The sequence below is a fragment of the Pygocentrus nattereri genome, chromosome 25 (assembly GCF_015220715.1).
Source record: "Pygocentrus nattereri isolate fPygNat1 chromosome 25, fPygNat1.pri, whole genome shotgun sequence".
NCBI lineage: Eukaryota > Metazoa > Chordata > Actinopteri > Characiformes > Serrasalmidae > Pygocentrus > Pygocentrus nattereri.
Window position 1 is genome coordinate 7,575,132 of NC_051235.1, and position 26,915 is coordinate 7,602,046.

The 26,915-nt window shown below is 40.7% G+C and overlaps 2 protein-coding genes across 4 annotated transcripts in view; both read left to right on the top strand.

Annotated features, from left to right (window-relative positions):
* Positions 1 to 8,195, top strand: part of LOC108436601 (calpain-2 catalytic subunit-like) — a 29,796-nt gene extending 21,601 nt beyond the window's left edge. Inside the window, exons 16-21 of the mRNA XM_017713197.2 lie at positions 641 to 705; positions 1,784 to 1,852; positions 3,730 to 3,808; positions 5,167 to 5,283; positions 6,383 to 6,441; positions 7,935 to 8,195. Coding sequence (XP_017568686.1) covers positions 641 to 705; positions 1,784 to 1,852; positions 3,730 to 3,808; positions 5,167 to 5,283; positions 6,383 to 6,441; positions 7,935 to 7,958 — 413 coding nt within the window. The 3' untranslated portion in view covers positions 7,959 to 8,195. The remainder of the gene's footprint in view (positions 1 to 640; positions 706 to 1,783; positions 1,853 to 3,729; positions 3,809 to 5,166; positions 5,284 to 6,382; positions 6,442 to 7,934) is intronic.
* A 748-nt stretch (positions 8,196 to 8,943) lies between these two features.
* LOC108436617 (calpain-2 catalytic subunit-like) overlaps positions 8,944 to 26,915 on the top strand; it is a 29,609-nt gene continuing 11,637 nt past the window's right edge. For all 3 annotated transcript variants that reach the window (XM_017713222.2, XM_037534534.1, XM_037534533.1), the window contains exons 1-10: positions 8,944 to 9,183; positions 12,701 to 12,770; positions 15,012 to 15,130; positions 16,276 to 16,409; positions 17,501 to 17,663; positions 18,808 to 18,927; positions 19,934 to 20,019; positions 21,882 to 21,956; positions 23,270 to 23,430; positions 26,107 to 26,258. In XM_017713222.2, coding sequence (XP_017568711.1) covers positions 8,977 to 9,183; positions 12,701 to 12,770; positions 15,012 to 15,130; positions 16,276 to 16,409; positions 17,501 to 17,663; positions 18,808 to 18,927; positions 19,934 to 20,019; positions 21,882 to 21,956; positions 23,270 to 23,430; positions 26,107 to 26,258 — 1,287 coding nt within the window. In that variant the 5' untranslated portion in view covers positions 8,944 to 8,976. The remainder of the gene's footprint in view (positions 9,184 to 12,700; positions 12,771 to 15,011; positions 15,131 to 16,275; positions 16,410 to 17,500; positions 17,664 to 18,807; positions 18,928 to 19,933; positions 20,020 to 21,881; positions 21,957 to 23,269; positions 23,431 to 26,106; positions 26,259 to 26,915) is intronic.

The following is a 26,915-nucleotide window of genomic DNA, read 5'->3' on the forward strand; positions in this document are numbered from 1 at the left end:
TCATTGTCCTGGTGTAGAAGCTCTCTACCCGTGCAATGTTTCCTGTGCTACCAGATGCCACCTGCTGAGGTAATTTTCAGTGTTGTGTGTATCTGTGTGTATATATATTTTATATATATATATATATATATATATATATATATATATATATATATATATTAATAAAAGCAATCAATCACTTGGATTTCATTCCTGCAGATACTCAAAGTGCTCTTGAGAAAGGTGAATACACAACAAAAAAATGAGTCTGACATGTGGCAGTCATTTATAGTCATGGCTAATGCAAATGGAAACCAGTTATACGGGACTGAGGTCATGAGTGGGACAAAATGTTTAGGCTGCAGGCAAGACAAATGCAGCAGGACTGAAAAATGTTGCCATTTTATGAACTTATTCCTGTCACCAGGAATGTGGAGTTGGTGTTGGTTGGTGTTGCTTCAGGTTTGGTTCACACAGAAATCTGTTAGGCTACAATTAGACAAAGCTGCTGCTGGGGGTCAGTTCTAATCAGCAGAATGTTTTTAGGCTTTATTTAGGTTTGGATTAAATTTTAGACTCAACTAAACATCTAGTCCTGATACATAAGAGCTGCTGAACAAGTCTAGTTTACTCTAGCCATGTTCTGTATTTTGGCACGCAGGAACTGACCTGAAGACGGATGGCTTCAGTATGGAGACCTGTCGCCACATCATCAGCCTGATGGACGTATCCTCTATACATTTTCTTTGCAGCTTTAATCCGTGAATTGGATGAAATTCCTGACTTGAACTAGGCCTGGGCAGCATAAAAATAGGATTATAGTGAGAAAAATACTTACATATAATACATCGCCATAACCTTAGTATATTGGTATTGTCAGTACTTCTAACAGAATGGAAAACAATACATATGTATTAAGTTATTCTTAAGTTCTAGGACTGAGGAACAGAACCCACCAATGGATCCTGGGCTGTATGAAAAAAAACATTACACACCAAATAAAGAATTTTGTGAATCGTTACACCCTTCTTGAACCTTTCCAGTCTAGAGGCTGTCCATACCACACTGCCTTGATTAAGGTCATTCATGATCTTCTAATATCTGCAGATGCTGGTGCCCTTAGCCTCCGTGTACTACTTGATTTGAGGGCAGCCCTTGATACGGTCATTCCATCCTCCTGTCAAGGATGTGTGAGCTGGGCATTGATTGATCCAACCTGGACTGGTTTGCTGAAAGAAAGTAGTTTATTACTCTTTGAGGTCATACTTCTTTCTCCTATTGTCACTCAAGGGGTCCCACAAGGTTCAGTTCTTGGGCTTCTACTGTTTTCATTTATGTACTTTGCCTCAGTAACATTATTCGTTGCATTAAACTGGATTTTCAGCATTAAGGATGGATGACATCCATATTTATCTTAGGACCAAATCAATCAAAATCCTCCCCTAAAACATTCAGGAATCAAACATTGGATAAAACATCATTTCATTGGGTTAAATAGTAATAAGACTGAACTCATAACTGGCTGGTTTTACTTAAGCTCCAAATAAGAATGGAAGCCTGTACACCCTTGGCAATCTGATTTAGAGATGCCATAGCTGTCCAAGTGAATAAAAGAATTCATTGTATTCCTGGTTTTAACAGCATTTCCTAAACTTTTCTCAAAAATACAGTAAAGTGAGTGAAGGTAGATCAGGATCAAACAAAATATGATCCATGGGACAAATTATCAGGAGATTAATTGATTGATTTGCCAGACAGCATGTACTCTGTCATCATTGAGAATTTTATCCTTGATGCCATTCAGAGAGACGGTAACGGAACACTTGGGCTGCTGGAGTTTCACACTCTCTGGATGAAGCTGCAGAAATATCTGGTACAATATATTCACTCACATGTACAGACACTGATGATCCAGGTTCCTTCCTGGACGGCTACGTGGTCAGTGTCCAGTTTTGAGTTTTGGACCTTACAGGATTAGGATTGAACAGCACATTGTGTGAAGTCGAGTCAGATCCATAAGTATTTGGACAGCGACACAATTTTTGTAATTTTGCTTTTGCACACCAGCAGAATGGATTTGAAGCACTCAAGGTCAAGACATGATTGAAGTGTAGACTTTCAACTTTACTTCAAGGGGTTTAGCAAAAATATTGCATTAACTGTTTAGGGATTAAATCCCCAGCCCGGACCGGGGTCCTCTCTGTGTGGAGTTCGTATGTTCTCCCCATGTCTATGTGGGTTTCCTCCGGGTTCTCCGGTTTCCTCCCACAGTCCAAAGACATGCAGTCAGGCCAATTGGACATGCTAAATTGCCCCTAGGTGTGAGTGTGTGAGTGACTGTCTGCCCTGTGATGGACTGGCGACCTGTCCAGGGTGTATCCTGCCTTCCGCCCGAAGACTGCTGGGATAGGCTCCAGCATCCCCTCGCAACCCTGACGGAGAAGCGGCTTAGAAAATGGATGGATGGATGGACTTGATTCCAAGTGTTGAATCCAGAGATGCCTTCATGAATGCAAATACAGAGGGTTTAACTCAAGATGGATAATGACCCAAAACATACTGCGAAAGCAACCCAAAAGCTTTTTAAGGCAAAGAAATAAAAAGTGAGTCACCTGACCTCAACCCAATTGAGGATGATTTTCACTTACTGAAGACAAAACTGAAGGCAGAAAGACCCACAAACAAGCAGCATCTAAAGTCAGCTGCAGTAAAGGCCTGGCAAAGCATCTCAAAGGAGCAATTTTAGCATTTGATGAAGTCCAAGGGTTCCAGAATAGCAATCCAAGTATTAAAAATAATCCTTGTATTTATAATTGTTAGTTTTTCCAAACTTACTTTTGAGCCTATGAAAATGGAGGGACTATGCAAAACATGGCTTTAATTCCTAAATGGTTAAATACTTCATTCTAAACCCACTTTGGTGGTGCTCAGAGGCAAAATTACAAAAACAAACGGTGTCCAAATATTTATGGACATTTTTGACACTTTCATGGTGCTCAGTGGAAAAGTTTTTCAACTGCATAACAGGCAGTATAAGTGCTGCAGTGTCACAGCCATAGACGATCAATGCCAATAGAACGTGATGCTCTAGAGTAGACGCACATGTATTTGTGTAAGTATTTTCAGGAATATATTATATTTTAGGCATTACAGTGTTGATTATATACCTTTAAAATGCTTTTTTTTTTTTAATTAAAAGCAGTATCCCTTGAATTTGAAGTTTATTCAAGCTTATAGATTCATCTGCTAGTTCTTGCTTCTCTTAGGCTACGTTCACATTACAAGCCTCTTTGCTCAAATCCGATTGTTTTGTTCAAATCTGATCTCTCTGACATGATGGACACAAACTCACGAGCAGAACGAGCTTCGCTGAGAATTAACTCTGATCAGCTCTCAGCTTCATTATTAGGAGAAAAAGGTGAGATGAGCTGCTTTTCCATCGTTTACAGGCTTTAACTTCTTTTCGCCGCTGCTGCCAGAGTAACACTGAATGATGGTGCAGTGGAAAAAAGCACATAAATTCCAATCTGAGCGTCATATTAAGGTCACATGGCCTCAAACCGGATACGGATCCGAAGCGGCTCAGGCTGCTTTTGAAGAGATCAGATCTCAGTCACATTAGAGCAAAAAATCTGATTTGTGCCATTTCAACCTGATAATGTGAACGTAGCCTTAGATTACTACTATGAAAAAAGTATTAAAGTACTGGGGTTTCATTAATCTCAAGAAATGTTCTTGTCATCTCATCAGGAGATCTTTAAGAACCGTGACATGGACAACTCTGGCACCATGAGCTCGCACGAGATCAGAGAGGCGCTCATTGAAGCAGGTATGAATCATTTAGATTTACTCCTGCAGGGCTGCAGCACTCAACATCTCTGCTCAAACAACCAGTTCTGGAGATCCGGTCTCATAATGAGGGAACAGCTTAGGTTGTTATATCAGATGTATTTACTAACTGATTAAGTAAGTAAGTGCTGTGGGTGCTTACAAAATAAGCTTTGTCAGAATACTTTTTATATTTTTTGGGATTTTTATCCAGTTTCTCACCTATCCGATTCCACTCGCTAGCTAAGTTTCCCCATCACACAGCCCTACCAAGCTGTGAGGCAAGCTAACCCAAGCCACCTGAAGCGGCCGCATCTTCTCCAGCTGCCACAAACGCAACGTCATGGGACAGCTCAACATGCTTCTAGAACGCTAATTGCTAAATCTGTTTTGTCAGCTAATAGACTCCTACATTGGCTAGCATCATGCTGAGCGATGGGGCAGCCTACCCACCCAGACAGATTGAGCATTCCTAGTTACGGATGGCTGTGGCATCACCGGGAAATGAATTGACGATTGGGCCAGTGATTAGACCAGAGGTGTCGAACTCAGTTTAGATAACAGGCCACACTGCATTCAGTCCACTGTCTAGTGGGATGGACAAAAAAATCAGTTTAGTAGACCAATAGCACATTAACAACTTTATCCTGTGAGAACTACGGTCCTGTTTAATCTGACTATTTTACTAAACTGTCGGAAGCTACACTAAGAAACATTAGCATTAGCATTGTAACTGCAAGTTTTTTATCATTGTCATATTAAAAGTAATGGTAGTAAATTCGGTATTCTAGATAACAGGCATTACTCATCTATAACCTTTCCACCATGACTTAGCCTAATAATTCAGACTAATTTACTACCACTGTCGTTCTCAATGCGGGTTTGTGTCAAACATAGTAGCACTTGATTGGTTGAGCGTCGTGCCGCGTCACTCAATTGTGTACCACAAGATGATTTTTTCCTAGTAGATCGTGATTTAATGTAACAACTTACAATAGCATTCCCTACATTTTGCCAAAGTTTGGTCGGATTGCTGATTTTCTAAGTGAAAACAAGTTATCACAAACTTTACTTCTGCACTTTTTAATGCACAATAAGTTTTTACAGCTGAATGTAACATATTGGAAAACATAAACTATAAAATGTGGTCTGTTCAAAAGTTACGGCTCATTTTATATGTTAGGTGTTATGTTTTACGGTATGTTAAACACAGAAAATGAATAGAAATTGTGCAGTAAAATTTCCAGGAAAATGCCAGTTCCCTGTAGAGTATGTGTTAACTAATTTGTAATCTAAATGTACTTTGAACAGAGTTGTTCAAACTTCTACCGATGTCTGTAACTGTATGCACCTTTTCAGGCTTCCAGCTGAACACATCAGTGCTACAGGTGATCATCTCGCGTTTCGCTGATCTGGAGAGCGCCATCGACTTTGACTGCTTTGTGGGCTGCCTGATTCGGCTAGAGATGCTCTTCCGTGAGTGCAAAGTCTCAACTGAACTAACTTTAATGATGCCAAATGAACAAATTATTCTAAACAATGTTAAAGTTACTAAGCAAAATGATTCTGAATTTTGAGAAAAGATTTTGGCCTAACCCAATTTTTTTAAAATTCCATTCATGGTGGGGACGTACATGCAGGACCCCCTGTAACATTTTTTCCAGATTAACCACTATCATCAACATTACGTTACATAAAAATTTAAAAGACGTGTTTTCTATTTTATTAGTACATAAACTATAAAATATCTGTAGACATTCTGCAGACATCGAAATCCCCTGGTCCCCATTGCCACCATTGTAAAGCGGTTTCTGCCATCAAACCGCTCTGGATGACTTTATGTACCCCTTAATCATTGAATTATGCAGAAATATTGTGGATTTCCCATTTAAAGTAGGCTACACTGCATGATTTACTGCTGTTGTCGATAAAATAAGTTGTAAAAGAAAGTCACTGGTGTTTTAACATTTAATGTGATGTGCTCTCCAGCGCCGAATTTAATGCCTTTTATCAAGTACAAAAGTGATACACCTAGACATTAAGCATCTTTATGTTCATACAGTGTGGTGGATGGGATTTTATGAATATATATGAGAGACAGATCTAGATTTTATAAGACAGGAGTTTTAAAAATAGTCAGACATGTAGAAAAACAGTTCCTCACGATCAAGCAAGACCCAATAGACCATCAAAACTGACCCAGATCAAGTTTATCATACCTCGGAGCTGTGATTGTGCTCTTCCGGAGTTTAATCAAAAGGCTTTTAGCTTTAGGAGTAAAATAAAAAGATCAGCCCCCTCCAGATGTGTTTATATTCCTCAGCATTCGTTCCTCAGCAACACATTTCCACCGTTTCTCAGCATAATACCTCAGGCCAGTTTACTGCCACCGCCGTTCTCACTGCAGGTTCATTGTGAAGAGTTTTTCCTTTGCTTAAAGGAAAGAAATGTTTAGAGATGCCAGTTATTGATTGAGAGGCATGGCCATCAGAGTCAGTTGGCAGTGTGTAGAAACATCCATTCATTCGGACGATGGTGAATGTTTATACATTTTTTTTTCTTCTATTCTGTCCAGAAATGTTCACGAAGTTTGATAAGAAAAATACTGGGAAGATCGAGCTGGATATTATGCAGGTAAATATTTATATATATGGCTATATACATGTGTGGTGGTGGACTGTGACAGAGCTAGGCCTTCGGTTCGAGGAAAAATGCCACCTCTTCAATAATGCTCATTTCTGCTAGTAGCTTGTTAGCGCTCAGCTAACAGCAGTTTGCATGAACATTTTTTGGCAGCTCTAGCTTCTAAAAGTCATTCCACGTTTTAATTGAAGCCCACCACAGACGTATTAGCAGTGTTTTAACGTGTAGCAGTTTCGCAGTGACACTTTCAACAGTGAGCTCTGCTACAGAGCGTCTGCTGCTGTTTTCCATTTCGAACAAACCGCTTATTAAGCTGCCGCATATTACGAAGTTCAATATTTATATATATGCTTATGCGCAGCATTGAAATGCGATTGTTAGAGCTGTGCCTTCATTTTGAGCCATAAATGTCAAAACTTGGACAAAACGTGAGGGAAAAAACCCACAATAATGCTAATTTCTGCTAGCATCCCTTTGGGATTCTAATAGTGGGCAGTCGTGGGCTGGAGGTTAGGGAACTGGCCCTGTGACCGGAAGGTTGCTGGTTTGATCCCCAGTGCCGGCAGCACATGACTGAGGTGTCCTTGAGCAAGACACCTAACCCCCAACTGCTCCCCGGGCACCGTGGATAGGGCTGCCCACCGCTCTGGGCAATTGTGCTCACTGCCCCTTAGTGTGTGTGTATTCACTAGTGTGTATGTGGTGTTTCACTTCACGGATGGGTTAAATGTGGAGGTGGAATTTCACCGTTTATGGGATTAAAAAAAGCATCTAAATAAATAAATAATAGGTTAACACTAAGCTAAAAGCAATCCAAGCGTTAGGCACTTCTAGACTGAACATAGACATTTGAAGGTTCTAAAAGAAGTTCCATGTTTTACATGAAGCTTGTGACAGAGAGATTTCACCTTGTAGCAGTTTCCAAGTTTTCTATTTCTGAGAAGCCAATCATTGGCCTGATGCTCGTATTCATGCTCAGTGACATATCTAGAACTTCAAGAAGGCCTAGAGTGACGTTACTTCCTCACAAAATTGGTCCCACCCACTGGAAATCAAAACGTTGATTCCTCTGTCAGTTTGCAATTTCACTGATGGTCAATCTAAGGCGTTAGGCCTTCTTTTCGGCTCCTGAAGTCCTAACCAACAGGAGACTTCGCCGAGCCGTATCTACCTAGATGCTACAGGGGAAAACAATTCCTGGCTGGCCAATTTTCTGCACTCCATTTCAAGAATATAACCTTTAGGTTTCCATCCAAAGTTTTACAACAAAACAAGAGTAGTACTGTGATGCTTTAATGTGAAGTTTCAATACAAACATGATTCTATAAATAAAATAAAATAAAAATTATGGACTTGCATTTTTTTGCCTCCATAAAATCACTACGCCTTCTCTGAAAGCCTAATAGGTCTTGGGGGGGTTCCCATTGGTCTTAAGGTGCTTGACAATAGCTGAAATTAACATTCTGAATGTGCTTGTGTTTCAGTGGCTCTGCTTGGCCCTGAGCTAGGCCTCTGCTGGGGATCAATGAGCTCCAGTATGACTGAAGAAGATTAAGCTCAGCAAATCCAGCAAGGAGGAATAAATGCCTGAATATGGTGCAGTTTTTTCAGATTTTGTTTTCAACAAGATCTGAGCAGTGTTTATTACATCTCTGCAGAAAGAGCCACCTAGCGCCATGACTTTATTTGTTTACACTGATGGAAATATCTGCAGTAATAAAAACTCCCTTTGTCATTTAAAACAATACAAGATCTTTGTGGTCTTTTGTGGTTAAAAGTGCATAAAACATCATCCGTGGTACGAAAAATCACGGTGCACAACTCCGGTCCTGGAGGTCCAGCACAGTTTGGAGGTTTCCCCACTCAAACACACCCATTAAACCTGCCAATTAACAGTTCGAGCATAATCAGGTGTGGCTGAGCAGGTAAATGGACTCCACTGGACTCCACTGGTCCCTCCAGGACCGGAGGTATGCACCCCTGCTCTAGTCCTTCATCAGCGGTCACAGGACGCTGTTGCCTGGATATTTTTGGTTGGTGGACTATTCTCAGTCCAGCAGCGACACTGCTGTGTCTGATCCACTCACACCAGCGCAACACACACTAACACACCACCAGTGCGTTACAGTGTTACTGCAGCCCTGAGAATGATCCACCACCCAAATAGTACCTACAGTATTGTGATGGAACAAGGAGCGATGCAGCGCAGCCAATCCGAGCTGAGCTGATTTGCATATCTCCGTCTTAAAGGCACAGTAACAAAAGAGCCGTTCTGTTTCATTCGGAGGGACGAAGTGAGGTTTTAAAAATGCGCATGAAAAGATAAATGACGACCCTTTATCAGTGGACAAGCCCACTCAGGTGTGATAGGTGGGCTTCAGAGGGAAGAGCAAGCACAAGGCAAGGTTTACATTCGTATCCCATCCCCAAACGCCCCCCTTCCCCGCCCCAACCCCCAAAACCCACCCGCGACTCCCACCCGGACAGCTGGTCCCTCTCGCGCGCGCTGTGGTTCTGAGGGACAAAATGTCCGGGGTCGCAGGGAAGCTGCAGCACGCGCGGGAGCGGGAGCGGGGTCTCGCGCTCCGTTACCTGGAGCAGGACTACGCGGCGCTGAGGGACGCGTGCCTCCGCGAGGGCCGCCTGTTCGAGGACGACAAGTTCGAGGCAGCTCCGCACGCGCTGAGCTCGAAGCCCCACGGAGCACGCGGGGTCACGTGGCTGAGACCGAAGGTGGATATTATGGTCATCTTTCATCCTTTCATTAGTTGTTTTCTCGCGTGCAACTGAAAGACCACCGCAAAACTGGCCAGGCCAGTTAGAGCCTCTTGCTGTCCGTCTACAGGTGGGAGATCTGAGGGTTTATTGGCTGTTATATAGAATAATAATAAATAAATAATAGTGAGTCTGATACGACACCTAAACATCGAGACCGATACTGAAGCTTTACCTCAGCAAACAAACCAAAACATGAGGAAAAGTGATGGAATCGTTTTTGACAGAAACACTAAAATAAACATTTTAACTTGTAAAATATAAAATACAGAGTGAAATTCTGAGCTACCGAGTGATGATGCCTACGAATATGTGAGAAAGTGTGGTAAATAAAGCCGGCTATCGAGTTTTTGTGCTTGCTTGCTAGCTAGCTAACTGCTTTATTTGAGGTAAATAACAGAGGATAAGCGATATAAAGTGAATATTAACTACCTGAGTTTATTAAAGAGATATTTTGAGATTAAGCCTTGCCTTGGATAGATAGCAGTTAAGTCATATTAGATCTGTGCTAATACAAATTATGAAGAGAGAAATCTACTCTGCCCATATTTCACCAAATAGTCATATTTTCGGTCAATTTTACGCCAGTTGCTGATTTGCTGTGCAGTACATTTAGAGCATTTAGGCGACTTACAAGAAGTGCTTTGTCTAACTAGAGAAAGTATCTTTGCTAGTTGCCGATAGGTTAGAGAGAAAGCTGGTCCTGAGCTCAGATACTGTTAGAAAGAAAAAGTCACTGTAGATAATTCTACAGAATTAGTTCACAGTACGTTTCTGACTTGTACCTGACTTGGACTTTAGACTCAAATCCTTTTGCTTCGAATGACATCACACCCTTATTTTCTTCAAATCAATGGCTGTGTTTACATGCAAAGATTTTTGCCAATCCAAGTGAAAACAATCGGATTACAGATTCAGACTGAGGTGTTTATGCTCACTCTATTCAACAATCTGATGAAAATCTTGGTTTACATGCCGATTGCAAGTAATGCAGAATGACGCGCATGCGTGGAGCAGCACTGAGAGTAAACATTACCATGACAGCGAACATCACGTGAGGTCCAGTCGGCGTGAGATGAGCAGCAGTGAGCAGTGCTTGAGTTTTTAATGGCTTTAAACTGAACGTTCTTACTCCTTCCGATTGGAGTGTAATCGGATTCAGGTGTTTACACGGCTATTATTCTTTTATTTAACAGATTATTTAGAGGTTTTACCCACCTCGTTCAATCGGATAGAAATTGTATTCCGATTGGCTTCAATCGGATTAGTCTATTCCGATTGAGGTGATTACATGGACGTATTCTATCCCGATTGAGCTATTAGTCAGATTATTAATGTATTATCAGGCTGAATGTAAAAGTGGCTCATGACTGAACGTTTGATTTGATCACTAACAAACCATCATAACACTACTAAGGCTTTACCAAATGTTTCAAAGTGTTACGCAGCTTCACTTCAGTCCCCACTCTGGACATTACCATTTATTATGAACTCCCTCTAAATCTCAAATGCTTGAATGCTGTAACAGCTTCCAAGACCAGTCTGCCTCTGTTTATGTTTTTAGAAAGGAATGCGGTCTTATCTGACCCCTGCGTCTGGAACTTTTCCTTTGTTTTGATTCGCATCTCCTAGACCAATAGGATTAGACTCTGAGCTCCCTGGTTTTCTCTTTTTATGGTAAGAATTAGTGGCTACTAAGTGGTCAGGGTGAAATTAAAGGCCTGTGGTAAAAAAACCAGACTGCACACCAGATCTTTCCTAAAGGAGAGACCTTTCACCTGCATGCAAAACAAATAAAGAGCCATTTCAAGTGTATAATGCACTATAAATATAGGTGTTTTGAAAAAAAACTAGTTGGTTTTTAGGTAGAATTCAGCTTTTTTGCTAATATTCTCTAGAGATTGTCTAACCAAGCAACATTTACTACCAAAAGAACCAGCACACGTGCATCTAGCAACCACCTAGCAACTATAAGAGATTCCATAACCACTGCCTATCAAAACCTTAACAACTACCATAGATACCACAGCAACCTCTTTGCAGAACTGTAGCAACCACTCAAACTACCATGACAACCACCTAGTAATACTATAGCAACAAACTAACGAGGTCTTAGCAACCACCTGGAATACTGTAGCACATGCATAGCAGTATACCGTGGCAAACCATCTTAGCAAGCACTTGGGCTAAGATGGCAACACCTAGAAACCAAATTAGCATGAATATAGTTTGGATGATAGCTGTCTTGCCTTTTAGGTAAATGTGTGCTATGTTTCTATCTTCTGCTCATTTTTCAAGTGTAAAATAATGGAAATCACTCTCAATAAAGAAGATTTAACTTGAATAAGCTCACTTTTGGCTAAGTTAAATCTTGGAGGTACAGGAGTTGTTTAGATTGTCATTGCAGTATTTTGATGGAATGTCTGCGAAATAACACACAGCGTACTATTCTCAGATATTTTACTATTTCAAAATATACAGGTGAAGTTGGTTGTCTCATACTTTTCCATAGTATTTGATCTTGTCTTAGTCATACTGACATGTTGGTCATATGAACGAAACAGTCAGTGGGTGTGTTTACATGCACTTAATAATCCGATAATTGCAGGAAATCAGATTTTGTCAGTAATCCATCAACATGTTTACATGCACTTGAGTAATCAGGTAATAGTGCTTTTCTAAACATTGCATCACTTTACCTGAAAATATTAACATGCATCAACTAGAAGATGAAGAACATTTAAATCCTTAATTTCGTCAAGCATGTAGTCGGTTTCAGCATCGCTCCAAAAATGTACCATGGTCTGTTTCAAGAGATCGAAAGAAATCAGAGTAAGGGTACACATGCACTGAGAAATCTGATTACCGAGCTAAAATCCAGCCTCTTTATCAGATTTCTTAATCGAATTTCTTAATCAGAGTTCTAGACTTTACTCCAGTCTAACAAATCAGAGTGTGCTGTTTACTTGACCATTTGAATAATCTAAATAAATAACTGCAGAAATCTGAATATGATTGGATTATTGAGGGCATGTAAACACACTCAGTTTGTTACATTACGATTTACATCCTCAGAACATTAGTTTGTTCTAGATACTCAGGTATTTCATCCATCCAGAGCCTCTGGTCTCCCTGGTCTCTCTGTGGTGTGAGGACCTCCGCCTTTTCTCTACACATGATTTGGTATAACTGAGTGTATGATTTGCTTGAGTATAAGTTTGTGTGCACACAAGAAGCACAGACAATCATTTTAGGCCTAGAGTTAACATATATGTTAACCTAACTAGCAAGCAATGTTTGTTAGTTTGGAAGCTTTAGGCATAAAAAAGTGACATAATTAGTTCTCAGCTAAAATGTTTTAATCGTGACTATTCATGAGGCGCTGAGTCGTTTAAGCTAACCATTCCTGTTTCTGATGACTTCTTTGGGCTTCATACTAAAAATAAAAGACTAGTTTATGTGTTTTGTCCTCCAGGAGCTGACCACTGAAGCGAAGTTCATTGTTAAAGATGCAACTAGAACAGACATCATTCAGGGTGCTCTGGGTAAGTAATATTTGCAATAAACAGCTCCTTTACATACACATGCTATACCGTAAAAAACACAGCAACAGCCTACCGACACCTTTGTTACCACTTGAGGTAACATAACAATGGCCCAGCAACATTTTAGCAATCACCTGGAATACCACAACAATGGCCAAGCAACATTTTAGCAACCACCTGGAATACATCAACAGTGGCCTAGCAACATCTTTGCATCCACCTTGGATACCATAGAAACAGCTTACCAAAAACCTTAGCAGCCACCTGGGATACCACAGTAATGACTTAGCAACACCTTAGCAACCAATTGGGATACCACAGCAATGGCTTAGCAACATTTTAGGAGCCACCTGGAATACCACAGCAATGTCTTAGCAACACCTTAGCAACCACCTGGGGTACCATTATATCCCAAGTCCACTGTTTCTTCTTCAGTAAAAGCAAAGAGATGTTTACAGGATCATTATTCTGATTCTCTAAACTAGTTACAATCCATGACAGTTCACTGATTATAGGGTGCTAACCTTTTAAAGATTGCCTTATGTCGCTGTCATCACAAAGACATTCATAGAAATTCTGTTTATCAAACATTTTTTTTAAATGTCTGTTTCAATAAGTTGTGGTAAACAGTCATAAACAATAAAAGTGAAAATTGTTCTGTAGCAAAAATCTTCACATAACTGATGTGGTTGGTGGCAACTGTGGTTAGCCAAGGAGTTAGCAAGCTGGCTAAATCACCTTCCACAAACAGTAAACTCATAAAAAGTAAGTCTCCTGACTGACTGTGTATCATACAGTCTCTCATGTGTCCATTTTGAATCAGGGCTGCTATATGAAGGGTCACTTAGATGCCAACACAGACAAAGCAGTAACGGACAAGGAAAACATGAGGAAACACAAAACTTTTTTTTTTAGTTTGAACATTTTGCAACACCCACGTGAAAAAGGAATTGCTCTCTACACTTAATAACTGGTTGTGCCACCTTTAGCAGCAACAACTGCAGCCAAACCCTTCCTATCACTAGAGTTCAGTCTTCTACTTGGCGGTGGAGGAGTTCTGGCCCACTTTTCTTTGCAGAATTGCTTTAATTCAACAAAACTGGATGGCAAGCGGAAAGGTCTCGTCATACCTCAGTGAGGTTTCAAGTCAGGACATTGACCAGGCTATTTCAAAACTTTTTTTTTTAGACATTTAGAAGTGGACTTGTTCTTGTGCTTCATGTGGTTGTCTTGCTGCATAACCCAGTTGCACTGAAGAAGTCACATACATTCTAAAAGATGGTTGCCAGAGGAATGTCACAAGTCATACTGCTTTGATCCTGCAACATGGGGCTGTATAGCCGCAGATCAGTCCGTGTTCCTATGATAACCCCTGTCCACTGTCGGAAGAACCTACAATGGACATGCAAGTGTCAAAACTGTACCTTGAAGCAGTCGAAGAAGTAATGGCAGCAGGATACACTGTGGGAAGAAGACAACCTGGTGGAGGGAGTGTGATGTTCTTGTGGATGTCTTGGTGCAGGCATTCGTGTGGATGCCAATTTGACATTAACATGTGCCACTTACCAAAACCTTGTCATGGAACAGGTACACCCCTTCATGGCAGTGGTATTCTCCAAAAGCAGTGGCCTCATTCAACAGGTAAATGTGCCCTGCCACACTGCATGCATTGTTTGGAATCTTTTCAAGACCATGTTGAAGAGTTCAAGGTGTTGCCCTGGCTTCTAAATTCCCCAGAACTCACTCAAGCATCTGTGGGATGTGCTGGAACAAGAGGTCCAATCTGTGGGGGCTCCACCTCGTGACCTAAAAGACTTAAAGGATGTGCTGCTAACATCTTTGTAACAGAAACCACAGGGCAACATCAGAAGTCTTGTAGAGCCCATGCCTGAGCAGGCCGGAGCTGTTTTGGCAGCACATGTAGGACTAGCAGTGTATTAGGCATATGGTCATAATGTTTTGGCTCTTAAGTGTACAAGATTCCCCAGTTGTTGACTTGAAACAGCTTTCCAAAAAGGTGTGGGTCAGTTGTATCTCTGGAGATAAGCTAAATGGCATGGGTGGTATTGTGTAAGCTGACAGGGTTTACAGCGCAATAACTAGAAATTTAAGCAGTACCATGTGTTGTAAAGGACTAGGGGCCTTCCACAACATCATTCTTGCAAAATTTTTTACGATAAAGTCAAGGCTAAAGTTGTGTAATCAATCACACTCAGTATCTCTGGTGTGCTGGTTTTGTAGGCGACTGCTGGCTCCTGGCAGCCATTGCTTCACTCACTTTGAACAAGAAGGTTCTGCATCATGTGGTTCCACCTGAGCAGAGCTTTGAGGAGAACTACGCTGGCATCTTTCACTTTAAGGTTACCAACCCTCTCTCTCTGTCTCCCTGTCTTGCTCTTTTTGGTGGGTGTAGGGGAGGGGTGTTCATCGTTGCTCCAGCTAAGTTATATTTGGTTTCTATAATGCTAATCATGTAATGTATGTTGCAACCCCTTTCCCTGGTTAGGCTTTATGTTAGGCTTATTTTTGTCTTACATTTATTTTACTTAGTTTCAACTTGTGCTAAATAGCATATAAATGATGGCCACTTTATTAGGTACCCCTACCTTGTATGTGCAATAATTGTCCGTTTTATATCAGGTCCACGTACCATATAGGTGCAGGTTGTTGTTCTGCTATTATAGACTGCAGTCAGTTAGCCCCCGTTTACCCTGTTCATCACTTATCAGAACCACTACTGAGCAACTGTTATATGTCTGATTGACAGGACCAGCTCTAGCCTTTTGGAGGCCCCCAATCTTGCTGACTCATGTTCTGTAAATCTAGAGGCTAACTAATGACAATGACGACCACAAGCTGTCTAAATTTAGGCTAATTGCATAATGCTGATGGTCAGATGCTTCTGATAAGTCACAATAAGTACTACAGATAATCTCAGCATTGCTTAGCCAGCTAACTTTAAGCTTCAAACTCTGGGGACAGTGGCATCAATAAATGCTTTCCTTTGTAAATATTTCGGTCATATGATTTCTCATTTTTTATTTGATTGGCTGTTCATCGTAAACATCATGCTTTCATTTGGGGCCCTAAGCAGCTGCTTTTGTTGTTTATTAGTTAGAGCCGACACTTTAACTCATACCAGCGCAACATGCACAACACACCACCACCACGTCAGCGTCACTACAGTGCTGAGAATGATCCACCACCCAAATAATACCTGCTCTGTGGTGGTCCTGTGGGGGTCCTGACTATTGAGGAACAGAGTAGAAAAAGGCTAACCAAGACTGCAATCTGTAAAGGTGTAACTACAAAGTGCACCTTCAGGGTAAGTGGATCTGATAAAACGGACAATAAAGTGACCAGTGAGTGCATGTGCTCTAGATGCTCTTCAGCCTTGTTTATATGCTTTTATCATTCAATAAATGCTATATGAGTAACTTAATTATTCACTCTAGTTTATCAAAAGACTGAGAAAAAGTATGAATTATTCTGTCAAACTCTACAGTTTTGGCACTATGGCAAGTGGGTGGATGTTGTCATCGATGACCGGCTGCCCACCAGAAACGGGGAGCTGCTATATGTCCACTCAGAGCAGAGGAACGAGTTTTGGAGCGCCCTGCTGGAGAAGGCCTACGCTAAGTCAGTTTGCCATTTACCCTGCATTGTTTTCTTAAAATGAAAAACATTCAATTATGTTGAATGTACACTCATCAGCCACTTATTAGGTACTTTTGTTAGTAAAAGGTTGGACCCCCTTTTGCCTTCAGAACTGCCTTAACTCTTCGTGGCAGACTTTCAACAAGGTGTTGGAAACGTTCCTCAGAGATTTTGGTTGGTTATTTGAGTTCCTGTTGCCTTTCTATCATCTGGAACCAGTCTGCCCATTCTCCTCTGACCTCTCACATCAACAATGCATTTTCGTCCACACAACTGACCGCTCGCTGGATATTCCCTCTTTTTCGGACCGTTCTCTGTAAACCCTAGAGATGGGTGAGCATGAAAATCCCATTAGATCAGCCGTTTCTGAAATACTCAGACCAGCCCGTCTGGCACTTAAATCCCCTTTCTTCCCCGTTCTGATGCTCGGTCTGCACTTCAGCAAGTTGTCTTGACCACCTCTACATGCCTAAATGCGTTGCGTTGCGGCCGTGTGATTGGCTGATTAGCTATTTGTGTTAACAAGCAACTGAACCTGAAAATGCAGGTTACTCACCCGACTCTAGTTTTGTGTCAATGAGACTTCAGTCAGCCTAAATGAACCCGCATGACTGGGCAATGCTACCTAGCTTCTAGTGCTAACAAGGATAGCACATAAACAAGTGTATTTGCTTAGATTTGAGCCTTTATTCTCTAAACATCAGTGAGGCTTCATGTGGAATACAAATTTAACACTATTATGATTTTAAACACCAATATCATTTGTCCATTTAAGCGAACATCTTATGGCGCAGTCCAAACATTCCAAACAAGCAATGTTAGCGCAGACATGCTACTTCATTTCAGTAACTACTAATTGCGCAAGTTATGGTGTTACAAGCATGGGGAATTAAAGTCCTAGCCCACATACTGAGCTGTGTATTGGTACACTGTGGTGGTAGAACCGCCTGTTCCCAATAGGAAACACTGCTTTAGTAGTATTATGACACTGCCAGACTGTGATTGCAGTAATGTAACTGTAAATACCAGTAAATACCATGTTTATCACATACCTGCTGCCTCTGTGTACAAAGGTTGCACGGCTGCTATGAGACGCTGTCTGGAGGCCTGGCCTGCGACGCCTCTGAGGATTTCACTGGAGGAATCACGGAGGTCTACAAGCTGAACAAACCAAACCTGTTCAGACACATCCAGAGGGCTCTGGTCCTGGGATCACTGCTGAGCTGCTCTATCGACGTAAGCTGTTTGCATGTATATGAAATAGGAACATGTATTTAGCTCTTCTGGCCTTTTTCTTATGCAAAAAAGTCATTATTAATAATAGTTATTACTATTTGGGATTTTGTGTACATTTTGTCTGTAAATAAGGCAAATTTTATTTTTCCATCTGCTCATTGTTTGAAGTTGCTGCATGTTACCAAAGTATTTTTACATTACTGAAAATATTGAACTTTTATTCATAATTGTATGCCTTTGAACTGTTGCAGTGCCCTCTAGTGGCCAGTCCACTGGTGGAATAGAAATCGATAATATTCTTTCCCCTGTAACTGTTATGAACTAGGACACTTGTCTGAAATGTTATGAGTCTGTGTTGAGCTGCTAGTGAGCAACGGGGAGTGAAAAGGCAGGAGCATGAACCCCCTGCTGTGAAAACAATTAATGCGTCTCCACAGAGACAAAAAAGTCATTTTCGTGATTTCGTGATTTAGTATGTCAAAATTATGGTATATTTGTTTGGGATTTTGACTAAATATCTCAAAAGTATGATACATTTGTTTTGAGATTTTGACTTATGTCAAAATACTGACTTATTTTCTTGACATTTTGACTTCTTATGTCCAAATAACAGCATATTTTCTTCAATGTTTACAAATGACATGTTTTATTGATTTTAAATCAGTTTTAATAAGCTAAAACATCCCCTCCAGAGCACACATTACTACACATTTTAATCCACGATTTCTGTTTGTTTGCTGAATTTAACATACTGGGAAAATATTATGGCATATGCTAAAGTTATGTCACATTCATTTTTTAATTATATATTTTATAATATTAATAAGTTACACTCACCAAATTGTGCACTTCAATTTGCAGGAACATTTCATATTTAAGCTTCTTCCCAGCAGAGGATCTTTTTAACTTATTTTCACTTAAAAATCAAGTAAACATGTAATTGTGCTTGAAATGTTTGCATACGGCTGTATATGAATGGCCTCATTATACGGCTTAACTGCACCATATGGTTTTTGAGTGATCTGTGAATAAGAAGAAGAGAAGGTTCTAGATCACCAGAGCTGTTGATTCAGGTATGTTCTAGCTCATCATAATGACTTACTTTACTTGCAGTAATTGTAGCTGTGACTGTGATGTGTTCCAGGCCTCCAGCTCAGTGGTGGGCAGGGGGCAGCTGGTAAGAGAACACGCCTACTCTGTAACAGGAGCTGAGGAAGTGCCCTACGGCCCTGAGGGATTTACATGTAAATGGCCATGGCTATGTGTAAGTCAACTACAGTTAGGAGGCTCCTTATTAAGTAACCAGTAAATTATTCACTACATAATATATTAGATATAGATATGATAGTGAGGATTTGAAGTGCCTTTGCAGTTTAAGGCATTTAAGGGGAGCCTTGTCAATCACCTTACACACTAAAAATCTATTTCAGATGTGTTTTTTAGATTCAACACAATTTTTGATGTTTTATATATTGGAACCATTCTGATTCTACAGAGTGCAGTTTTACTAATAAAATAAAATGTATTGCAAAGTTTTTTTTAATTGCAAAGAACCAAAATAGTGAAATTTTGGGCTAAAATTTCAAGGGAATGTACAATTGTTAGAGTGGGAACAACCTAAAGTTCGTGTGCATGTGAATGTGTGACTATTGTTTTATATTTATCTGCTATAATCTTTTACTTTATAAGTGATATTGCTTTATTACATGTGTTGTTTTTCTATAAATATGTTAGCACTTCATCTACAGGGACTTAATACACTCTCTGGACAAAAGTATTGGGACACCTACACACTACTCCTACAGGAGCTTTTATGACATCCCATTCTAAATAGGCCATAGGCATTAATATGGACTCTACAAGATTTTGGAGAGTGTCTGTGGGAATTTTTGCCCTTTCATCCAGAAGAGCATTTGCGAGGTCCGACACTGAGGTTGGTCTGAGAGGGCCTGACTCAAATTCTTAGATCTAGTTCATACCAAAGGTGTTGGATGGTGTTGAAGTCAGGACACTGACTGTGGGCCTTTGTGGGCCTGTCAAGTTCTTCCACACCAAACTCACCCAGCCATGACTTTATGGGCCTTGCTTTGGGCACTGGAGCTCAGTCAACAGAAAACTGTTCTCACCAAATGATATATAAAAATATATAAAGTGGTCAGTTAGTGGAAGTAGAAGGCAGGAGGTTCTGAAAAAAAGTGGACGAGGAATGAACAGTATATGAGCGAAAGTTCTGAAAGTTCATAAACGCATGTCTTTGTTTACCTGTGCAGGCTCGGACCAGGCCTGAGATGATTCGTCTGATTCGGATCAGGAATCCATGGGGGATGGTGGAGTGGAAAGGAGCCTGGAGCGATGGGTGAGTTAATATTAATAATAATTATTGTTATTATTATTGTAATTTCCATTCAAAATGACCATTAACAACAAGTTTTTCAGTGATAGAAAAAAGCAGAAAACATACATTTAACAGAAAATTGCACAGAAGCCTTAGAAATGAAATAGAAAACAAAAAAAATAGTTTTTACTGTGTTCATGCTTTGCATCTTCCATTCTTTTTTGGGAGACTTGCTTTCAGTTTTTCAAAGAAATGTGCAGGGATATTTCTCCACACCTGCAAGGATCAGTCTTAGAAGTTGATTGCATTTTCTGCTTCTCACCATCCAATAATCCCCAACACATTCAGTGATGTTTGGAGTCTGGGGTGGTCAGTCCACTGTTTCTGAGAACACCAGTATCTATTTCCTTTTCTCAGTAAGGCTTATTGACACCTACACATCCTTTCAGACCCATAGCGCTAAGTCGTCTTCACACAGTGATAGATTTGTTCAGATCTGAATCAAGCGAGGAAGTTGATTTTCTTCTTCTCTGTCTCAAAGACAAAAGCTTTAAGTGCTGTTTATCTGGTGGGTGCAGTTTTGGTGTCTACCAGGTCTTGCAGATGGTTGTTGGGAGTTCCATTGTCTCTGCATATCCAGTTTTGGAAACTCCTTTGACTTATTGGTCCTAAATGAATAAGTTTGTGGGCTTTTGGGCTGGAAATTAAATAAGTGAAGGGTGGCCCTTTTGACTTTTGCACTGTACTGCATTCCAGTATATATACTACACAATCTCAAAGTGCTTCACACAGCAAACATCAGAAACTAAAACATTATGGTTTGTATAAAAAGTTAAATAAATGAAATAACAGTACAATTACAAGCAATTGAAGAAAAATAGGACCCTTGAGGCGTGTGCTAGTCTGGAACACCTGCAGAGCATGCATTCCTAATACTCTCTGGCATGCTGTTTCAGAGTTTAGATCCCTGTAGCTTATATTTCTTTAAGAAATACCCACAATGCAGTGTAAACAAAACACCCTCTCCACTCCAGGAGCTCATTATGAAAACACATAAACACTCCTACGTGTACACACGCACCCACACAATGCCTTGAAAAGCAGATGAGTGATCAGCTGCTTCAGCTCTATTGTTGCACTGTTGTCAAGGGGCGTGGCCTCTGTTGCCATGCGGATGCTGTCTGTAGTCGCTTGTGGTCTGACCTGCTGGCTGTTTTGACTTCTCTTGTTTGCAGGAATGACCTGCGCTTTAAACAGGGTTGCCACTAGTTCAGGATATTTCCTGGGTTGTCCTGGATTTTGGTTGCCTGTCAGGGATAAATGGATTCCCACAAAATGTTTAGGAATCAAACCAAACAATAAGACATTAACTTAAAATCCCAGGTTTATTAGGCTTATTATTTGGTAACTACAGGGACTTCATTGCAAACTGATTGAACTATGCTATACTATTTTAGGTTGCAGAAGTGTGTAATAAAACATTTAAGAGGTTAACAACCACTGCAACACTTCCTATTCAACATGCATCCAGTCCTCACAAGCAAAACATCTACCCCAATCGTTAACACGCATCAAATTCCGACAGCTGAAATATACATACAGAAAGAAAAAGCAGCTTAAAAATAGCAACTCAAACTGCATCCAGGCTAAAGCATACTGCCACAGCTGGCAGGGAAAGTGTTTTTTTCCATTTATATCTTACCTTTGATGATGCAGATGACGGTCGACAAGAACGATGCAACTTTTAACTTGGGTGGCATCTTATATTTGGCTTTGGGAATGGGCTCTACACTCATTCAGGTCTTACTTTTACAGGTCGCCCAGGCACAACTAATACTAAGTACTAATAATAGTAAATTCTGAGCAGATGTAATGGTTTGCAGGTCAGCAGAGTGGACAAAGATCAGCTGCGAGGACCAAGCCAGGCTGAGGCACATAGTGGAGGATGGAGAGTTCTGGTACTTTATGCATTGATATTCCATAATATTTGATCCTTTTTTCAATATGTCTTTATAATTTTATGGTTAAGATGTAAACAAAGTCATTCAGAATGTTTTAATGTGAAAAGCACCATTCTAGAGAAATTTTGTGAGTTCACAGTGATGGGAACCAGACGTTATAAGAGTTTTAATGCTACTCAAAGCTCCCTCACAGAAAGCTATGTATATGCGAACTGGAGACAGTTATACTAATAATATAAGCGCATAGCTGTCCAGTACAAAAGTGGATGTTCTTGTTTTACACAAATGCTGTTAATTTACACTACACAATCACATCATTCTATCGTCATTTTATTCTTTCCAGTCAACATAGTTTTAACACCATACAGTTTGGTCAGTAGGGGGAGAAACAACACAAACTTCACGTATGAGTACAGCCATTGGCTCACGAGCTCAGCAGCTTTTGAAACGTCTGCCAGAATTAGGGCATTCTTCATGTAAATTATATGTAAATCAGGTGTTGCTAGGCTGTCGCTTAATTTCACATAACGAAGCTGATTCATCAGTAGAGCTTAAAACTCAGTCAAACTTTCATTGATCAGATGCACAGTAGTTCATATGTCCTTAAGAGGGGTCAAATCTGCATTCTTTGTATGCAACTTGATGAATAAGAGCCGTTGTGTTTTTTGCCTGAAACATTGTTTTTGGGTAGTAATTAAAGTAACATTATTTGTGCAACCTCTGGTTCCTACAACCACCACTGTAAAGAAAGTCGGAGTCTGTAAGTTTCGCTAGAGTGGAGCATTTAACATTAAAACACAGAATGAATTTGTTTACATCTCAGTGATTGAATTATGCAGTAGTTTTGAAAAATCGGTAGAATTTCTCAAAGTTTTATAAACCTTAATAGTTTCACCATCAATTCCAGATGAGTACAGCTGTGCTTGCATTTGTGCTACAGGAAACCTATAGTTTCACTATCAGTTCCAGATGAGTACAGCTGTGCTTGCGTTTGTGAGCAGGAAACCTATAATTTCACTTTCAGTTCCAGATGAGTACAGCTGTGCTTGCGTTTGTGCTACAGGAAACCTATAGTTTCACTATCAGTTCCAGATGAGTACAGCTGTGCTTGCGTTTGTGCTACAGGAAACCTATAGTTTCAGTATCAGTTCCAGATGAGTACAGCTGTGCTTGCGTTTGTGAGCAGGAAACCTATAATTTCACTATCAGTTCCAGATGAGTACAGCTGTGCTTGCGTTTGTGCTACAGGAAACCTATAATTTCACTATCAGTTCCAGATGAGTACAGCTGTGCTTGTGTTTGTGCTACAGGATGTCGTTCACGGATTTCGTGCAACGTTTCTCACAGCTGGAGATCTGTAACTTGACTCCAGACGTGCTGGGTGACGATGGCAGTAAGACATGGGCGTTGTTGATGTTCGAGGGCAGCTGGAGGAGGGGATCCACAGCAGGAGGATGCCGGGATAATGAACGTAATGCCTCAACTACGGTCAAGTCCATAAATATTTGGGCAGTCAAGAGATTTTTGTAATATTGCCTCTGTACACCACCACAGTGGGTTTGAAATTCAGTTCCAGATGTGATTAAAGTGTAGACTTTTTTCAATGAATCCAAGAGGATTGACAAAAATATTTAATTGACTGTTTAGCAATGTTTTGCATAGTCCTTCTATTTTCACAGGCTCAAAAGACGATGTAGGAGGGTCTGGGGTTGATTCCAACTGTTGAATATGCATTTGGTAGCTGTTCATAGGAACTCGAACGCAAGTGAAGGGGGCCAGCATTAGACTGAAAAAACTAAACAAACCTATCAGACAGATAGCAGAAACTTCAGGCATGGCCAAAACAACAATTTGGTTCTGGAAAAGAAGGAATTTAAGCGCAGCAACACTAAAAGTCCTGGAAGACAACAAAAGTGGATGATCTCTCTGTGGTGTAAAAAACCCCCTTCGCAAAATCTAGTCAAGTCAAGGATACTCTAGAGAGGTTTGGTGCATCATTCTAAAGTCTACAATCAAAGCCAGCCTTCGTTAATGTAAATAAAGGGATTTATCTCAAGATGCAAACAACTGGTAACACTCAAGAACAGCTATTAACTTACTGAAGACAAAACTGAAGGCTGAATGATTCACAAAGCCTGGCAAAGCCTTGTCCATGGGTTCCAGACTTCAGGCAGTCATTGACTGCAAACTTGATTCAAATATTAAAAATAATAATAACAAATGTTAATTTGTCCAATTACTTTGGAGCCTGTGAAAATGGAGGGACTATGTAAAACATGGCTGTAATGCCTAAACAGTTAATGCAGTATTGTTTTGTTAAACCCCTTGAATTAAAGCTGAAAGTCTACATTTGACTTATATGGGTTGCTTCATTTCAGATCCACTTTGGTGCTGTACAGAGACAAGATTGCAAAAGTTGTGTTGCTGTCCAAATACTTATGATCCAGACTATACACCCCGCTACCTACAGTCGCAGTCATGGAGCATGATTGCACTGCAGTGCAAAACCAACTATAGAGAAACCAACTCAGATTTTCTTCAAATTGGTGGTAATAGGAACCAGATGTCTACAACCAAAACAGAGCCATTACTACAACCACTAAGACTTTTGTAATGCTGAGAATAATACAATAGTGGTAAATCTGAATAAAAAAGATTCTTTGGGGACTATTTTGCCTTACAATGCCTGTCCACCATGAATGGATTAATATATATAATCCATTGCACATAGTCAGTGGTGTAAAATTCAGGTCCAGGAAGTAAAAACTCTTCCCAAGATTTTCTTCCACTTGCCTGGACAGTTCTGCTGGTGGTTTGCTCTAACTAGAGAAGCCAGGCCGTTGGAACAAAATCCTGGGAAGGATTTTTACTTTCTCTGCCTTGAATTTACACCTCTGACTATGTGCAATGCCAAGCGTCAACAGGATTGGTGTAAAGTTGCCGCCACTAGACTGTATCAGTGGAAACCTGTTCTCTGCAGGGATGAATCACACTTCACTATCTGGCAGTCTGATGACGAATCGGTTTAGTGGATGTCAGGAGAATGCTACCTAATGGAATGCATAGTGTCAAAAGTAAAGTTTGGTGGAGGAGGGATAATGAGCTGGGGCTGTTTTTCAGGGTTTGGACCCCTTAGTTCCAGTGAAGGTTGGTGTTAATGCTACAACATACAGAGACATTTTAGACAATTTTATGCTTCCAGCATTTTTGGTAATGGTCATGTTTCAGCATGACTTGGCCCCTGTGCACAAAGTGAACTCCATAAAAATTGATCCACTCAGACCAGCGCAACACACACACACACAACAACAACAACATCAGGGTGACCGCAGTGCTGGGAATCACCCACCACCCAAATAGTACCTGCTCTGTGAGGGTCCATGGGGGTCCTGACCACTGAAGAACAGGGTGAAAGGGGGTAACAGAGTATCAGAGAAACAGACGGACTACAGTCTGTAACTGTAGAACTACAAAGTGCACTTATACAGTAAGTGGAGCTGATAAAATAGACAATGAGCATAGAAACAAGGAGATGGTCATAATGTTATGCCTGACCGGCGTATATATACCTCCAGATATACAGTTCATGCCTTTATAAGGCAATGGACGGAATGCATGGACATTCGTCACCAATTAAACCCAAACCCTCTTACAGAAAGTAGACTGTTTGACTCTAAAGGTGTGCAAGGACTTCCATGCCCATGTTCCTTATAAGAAATCTTCCCCATATTCATTGGTAGCACATGAGAGTCCCAGTCCAGAATAGAGCAGGATGGTGGATTCTCTACTAGTACAAGAGTTGACAATGACGGCCCCCCCACCTTCCACAGTCCAGCATCTGTGCCTGACCGCACAAATACTCCTTTGACTGAATGAGCCCAAATTCCTACAAGCACACTCCAAAATCTTGAGGAAAGCCTTCCAAGAAGAGTGCAGGTGGGGTGGTCCATAGTAATTCACATGTTTTTGGAATGGATGTCCAAAAACCTCATATAGGTGTGATGGTCAGGTGTCTACATACTTTGGCCATATAATGTATGTTTGGCTGATTATTTGGTAAATTATAATTATCTGTAAATTAGATTTTTGGCTGAAGTGTCATTTTAAAGATGTAGCTGTTGCTGACCTTCCTCATGGATCTCTGCAGGCACGTTCTGGATGAACCCACAGTTTGTGATTAAGCTGAACGAGGAGGATGACGATCCAGATGATGATCATGCAGGCTGCAGCTTTGTGGTGTCTTTGGTCCAGAAGAAGCTCGGAAAGGAACTGCTGACCATTGGGTTCACCATCTATAAGGTGAGGCTATGTAGCATCAAAAAGACTGTGAGAGCATTTAGCAGTAAAGGTCAGTTTAACCCCTTAAATGGCCATGGTCTACCAACGGACCCAAAGTTTTATTACACACTTCTATAATCTAAAAATAGCTTGGCCAGTTTGCAATGTCCCTGTAGTTACTGAATAATGTGCCTTAGTAAGTAACAATCCTGGGATTTTAAAGGGTTAAAATGAGTGTGAAGATTGGCTTATGGCTATGTGAAGAAGTATATGAAGCCTTAGAAAAAAAAGTTGAAATATTTCGAGAAAAAAGTTGCAATATTTGGAGGATAAAGTGGGCTAACTGTAGGGGGGTTGCCGTAACGCATTGGGGTCTCGATTGCTGTACTTGTGCTGGAATTCCACTCACTCCTGTCTCTTTGTGGATCATTTTGATTATCATTCTCACGGTCGGTGAAACTACATTCCCTCTTTGAATGACACGAAGATGTAGCCACTGACAGCCGTGTAGACGACCCTGCCTGCGATTCTCTCTCAACAAAACAGACAGACAGTTTCCTCTGAGTCCGTCTGACTCTTTATTCTAGATAAACACGGTTTCCTGCTCAGCCTTTTCAGCTGTTTCTTATACAGTCAGGTGCTGATTTGCCAGGAGAGACAGGGAGACCGAGTATGTCT